The sequence below is a fragment of the Dunckerocampus dactyliophorus genome, chromosome 2 (assembly GCF_027744805.1).
Source record: "Dunckerocampus dactyliophorus isolate RoL2022-P2 chromosome 2, RoL_Ddac_1.1, whole genome shotgun sequence".
Classification (NCBI taxonomy): domain Eukaryota; kingdom Metazoa; phylum Chordata; class Actinopteri; order Syngnathiformes; family Syngnathidae; genus Dunckerocampus; species Dunckerocampus dactyliophorus.
Genome location: NC_072820.1, coordinates 31276456 through 31281607, shown reverse-complemented (window position 1 = coordinate 31281607; position 5152 = coordinate 31276456). Strand labels below are relative to the sequence as shown.

Here is a 5152-nt window from a genome sequence, read left to right as displayed (position 1 = left end):
CCAACGTTTTAGGTGCATACCGCCACCTACTGTACCAGAGTGTGTATCCTCAGGGTGTGTTACAGACTTACAGTGGGGAGAAAATCAAAACAGAACGAAACACACACAAATAATAATAATACTAATAACAAAAGAAAATAAGAATAAAAACATGTTTTACGCTCGCAATACGTACCGGAAACGCAATCGATTGTACGCATGTGCACAACGCGTCTACATCCGGTCGGCCTATATTTCGGCAGTCAAGTTAGGCATGTGTAATCATAGACATAGGCGCCGCACGTCAAGGTTGCCGCCATATTGGATGTGTCAAGGCTGCGCTGTAAATTAATACAAGTAAATGTACTTACTTTCATAAAGCGCCTTTCTACAAAGACATTCCTCTCTTTTATACATTCACACACGCACTAATACACTCGGGAAACAGTTAGACACCAGAAACAATGTATTTGATCTTCTCAAATTTTTGGTAACTAAAGCAAGTAAGTAAAATAACACAAAGAGGTATTGCATTTTACATACGGAAATGCGGCTATTGAAACACGTTTAAACGTCGCAAGGTCATACCAGGCAAAACAATATGGCGACTATTTTGGCAACAAGCTAGCAATTTATTTGACAGTTGACGTTTTTTGACGTTTAAGGCTCTCATTTTGTTATTCAATTATTTATCATGCTAGTAGTGCTAGCTATTTTTAATTGTGGACTACAAATACAGAAAAGACGAGCAGAGAGGTATCCAGGTATGTTCTGAATACATATTTATTAGATAAATATTAGGGTGTCACATGGTTTAACTTCATACAATTGTGCAAGACTAAAAAAACACACAATTAGTTCCTTTGTCTTTTTGCAGCAGTATGGAACGAGTGTACATACAATCTACAAACAGAGACATCGGTCAATTACCGTATATATATATATATTTTTTAAAATGTCTTTTTGCTTGGAAGCCTTTTAAAAAAAAAAATTCAAAGTTTTGTATGCAAGCGACAGACAAAATGATGGAACACCAACTAGCAATTTTTCCAGTAGAGGGGTTTGCAAGCTTGTTTTTTTTAATTATTTATTATTAATCTGAGGAAACAATGCACATTCCCAGGGAACATGAATACATTTCTGTCCACGTCTCTATATTCATTTACATATTTACACACATCCTTAGGACACGTAACCACCTAGCTTTTTGCCCTTAACATTATTATTTCACTCACTTTTGTATATTTTATTCCAACAAGAGACTTTTCATGTGATTGTGCAACTACAGATTGAGGGTGCTGCCGTAATACACCAAAAGTGGCTCCCCTGTAGGCAAAAACATCATTGGATAGTAAAAAAATAAAAAATAAAATAATATGGCAGTGTATTGTCACTGATTTAAACATGTCAGTGTGTTGAACTGGAACGCTTATAATTATTAGCGCCATGCTACAGTGAGAGACATTGGATTTCTAGCCTTACAGATTAATTATAATAAAAAGAAAATTAAAAACGGTATAAAATAAATTACAAAAAAGAGGGATTGACATTTATGGGTTTGTGTGTTAAAAAAAAAGCCAGATTTAAAAAAAAGGGGAAAATATAAACAATATCATGACTTCTGTGATATATCTATGATATATCTGTGATCATATCTGTGATATAAAAAAAAAGATATTCACATTACACTCAAAGCCAGCTCAATTAATAACACTTTTAAAGAAAAGAAACAAACAAAAAAAGAAAGAAAAAAAATACATGATAGCGATAAAAAAAAAAACAACAACACATGGAAATAACTTAGGAGACGTGGGCTGGTCACGTGACGTGTACACAAAGGCGGCGGCGGCGGCGGAGGTCAGTTCGGGGAACAGGAACGCGGTGATGCGAGGAAATGATACAAAAATATTCACAATGATATATTTACAGTACAATAGCATTTCTTAGAAAATAATACATTTGCATACTGGAACAGCATTATCATTAAAGAGGAAAGGAAATGTGGCACCGATACTGCGTTTTATGATGAACTGTCAAATAGGACCTTCACACACACACACACACACACACACACACACACACACACACACACACGCACACTCTTCATTTTTCAAACTTTGGTGAGCCGTTCCCCAAAATAAATGGTGTAATGAGGCAGAACAAACAAAACAAAATCCAGTAAATTGATGTGCGTACTGATATGAGCATTATCCCTTCATGTTAGTGTTTACATTGAAATTGTCAAATTAAAAACAAACGCTTAGCTTGGAAATGTACTGGTTGGCACACTTCAGCACATCATTTAAGAGGGAGAGAGATACAGTTTTGCACAAAATAAACAAAAAAACTAGCGAGAAACATAAGATAAAGACAAGGGCTTTTGGCATTTGATTAATTGACTTTGAGCAGTTATGAGGCAAATTAATGCTGTTTTTTAAATATTATTATTTATCATGTTTTTAAATGGCAGAAAAAACTAAATAATGCATTTCCTCCATTAACTGAAAGACCAAAATGATTCATACCATTAGAGAAATTGATTTTTTTTTAAAACAGATGATTTTAGCTGGAAAGACACAACAGAATATTAGGTATATTCATTATAATTTTTTTTCTTTTACATTTTTTTTAATGATTAATATCCCTGATATTAATATACAGTTTTATATATTGCATCATTCTAATCCACTCTTGCATAATCTCTCTCTTTCTTGTGTCATTTGTAGCTAAAATATATTAATTGAACTCCTGTAATTCAGACTATGAATCTTTGTGGTCTTAACTGAATGTAGAAAAACGCTTTACTTAGCAACATCAGTGTCTAGTGTGTGGCACAGGAGCCATTTGTGGTCTGCAACTCTTTTTTTTAGGGCCTCCAGCATTTTCTAAATATAAAATACCCTTAAAATACACATTTCTGCATGCACTTACACCCAAATTTTGACTAAAAAATTATGTTTTACATGTAAAATTAGTATAATTTAGCTGGAAATGATACAAGAAAGTGGTAAAACACCATAAGACAATCTGTTAAAATATTAATAATAAATATTCAACATTCCTAATTGTTTTTTGGGGGGATGTTTCTAATGTTAAATATCACTGATGTTATCGTATCGTATTATATATTGAACTATTCTAAAGGATCTCGCCATAATCTAAACTCTAGATTATATTGCTCAACGTTCCTTTCCAGCTAAAAGATGTTCATTTTACTGAAAGAAATGACCAAGTCCAAATTTAGCCAGGCTGTGATGAACTGTGTGTGGGAAAACGACGGCTGGCATTACAAAAAAAATTAGAAAAAAAATGCTGCAAGATATTACCTAACACACAAAAGTAGGTAAAAAAAAAAAAGTATCTGCTTTAGAATAGTCAAGTCAGTATTTTCTGCCATTTACAAAATAATTTTTAACCGTTAAATCAAGAGAAATATTTTAGTTGGTCTTTTGCAACAATTGTTTTGATAATTAAATGCTTCAATTAATGGATTGAGGTAATTAACAGATTAATGACTCATGACTACGTAGAAACATAAAAAACTGATCGGCCTTCCAGTTTTTCACGAAAAATACCACAATTATAGTAAAAAGGGAACATAATGAATCGAAAATGAATTAATCTTCATTGTTTTTTTTTTTGCATTGTATTGATCTTGTGTGCTATTAAATGATGTGTGGCGGCCTTTCCCAACGGAATAACATGGAGGAATTTTCCGTCTGGATAAAAATGCTACAAGTGTACGTGTTAAAAAAACGAGGGATTATAGCTGCACAGTTCCAAAGGACCTCCGACGTGTCTTTTGTGAGTTTTGTTTTTCCCCCCGCCCCCAAGTAAAACTGTACAAGAAGGAAGAAGAGAAGGGGGAGTGCATCTTTGTGTTCGTCAAGTACGGAGTGTGTGTCCGGGTGCAAAAGTCCACGCCCCCGGCACGCGCCTCAGTTGTTTTCAAACAGAGACAGGAGGTCATCGTTGCTGTTGCTGGGGAGGTCCGGGGGGTCCAGGTAGGACAGGAGCTCGTCCGGGTTGGCCAGCTCTGGAAGAAGCTGAAAGGGGACACAAAATGTCAAACATCTTTCTGTAAAGTGGAGGCGTTGCGGTACAAACAGTGTAGGAAACGCACGTCTAAAGAAGGTTCCGGCATGTCCGAGCCGGCTTGGCTGTCCAAACTGGAGGGGTTGAAGGTCAGGTCGCCATGGGGGTGGCTGTTGGGGCCAGACTGCTGCTGTTGTTGCTGCTGCTGTTGTTGTTGCTGCTGAGGAGGGGGCGGAGCTTGTCGCGAGGATGGCGGGGGTCCGCTGTGGTGGAGCTGCTGCCCCGATTGGCTCACCGGGTGGGGGGAACCATGTAAGCTGTGCTGCAATGGACCTTGTGACTGCTCATTGCTGGAAGAGTGAGGTATCTGAAACAGAAACAGAGGACATGTTTTAGATACAGACTGCATTGAACGCATCACCCGGGGTGGGACGTGCTAGCAAAAAACGGTGGACGACGAAGATCTTTTGTGTTTCTCAAAGGAATTGCATCCAACAGGAAAAGCTGCAGCAAAGTGGAGACTGTGGAGTATACTGTAATCCTGCTGCTAACATTAGCATGTGTGGGACCAGGTACTAGAAACAGTACCTGATTACGGATATTGTTTTGCTAGTGAATTATTGTTTGTAAGCTAACAGAATTACGTAAAATACTACCTTACTGATTTCCAGGATCCCTTCACGTTTCATAAACTAGTACACAGCAAGAGTTTTAATTGCGAGTTATTGGTTAGCCAGTTTGTCCGCAACTTAGCACGCTCATGCAAAAACAACCCAACTGATCTGATTTCCACAAGACTCTGTAGCAGGGTCGAGCACGGGCTAAGAAAGAACTACGTACAGTATGTAAAATAGCGGAAGGCACAAGTTTTGATGACAAATTACTGGTGAGCTACTGTATATGGCCTGGAGCAGAATTGTCAACAGAAATTCATACAAAAAAAGCTAACCAACCGATACGATTTCCGCAAAATTTTGTAGGAGGGTGGCGGAATCGGAACTACATACATTAGCGCTTCGTAAAATACCAAAAAGCAAGAGCTTTGATCGCACATTATTGGTGAGCCAGTTTGTTTGGAGCATGATTGTCAACAGAAATACGTAACAAAAAAGCTAGCCAACCGCTCCAATTTTCACAA

General features: G+C 37.3%; 1 protein-coding gene across 6 annotated transcripts in view; it reads right to left on the bottom strand.

The window, feature by feature from the left end:
- Window positions 1-2009: 2009 nt before the first annotated feature.
- Window positions 2010-5152, bottom strand: part of LOC129168513 (zinc finger MIZ domain-containing protein 1-like) — a 159984-nt gene continuing 156841 nt past the window's right edge. For all 6 annotated transcript variants that reach the window (XM_054753878.1, XM_054753886.1, XM_054753896.1 and 3 more), the window contains 2 exons: window positions 4103-4381; window positions 2010-4025 (listed from right to left, as the gene is read on the bottom strand). In XM_054753878.1, the coding sequence (XP_054609853.1) occupies window positions 3918-4025; window positions 4103-4381 (387 nt within the window). In that variant the 3' untranslated portion in view covers window positions 2010-3917. The remainder of the gene's footprint in view (window positions 4026-4102; window positions 4382-5152) is intronic.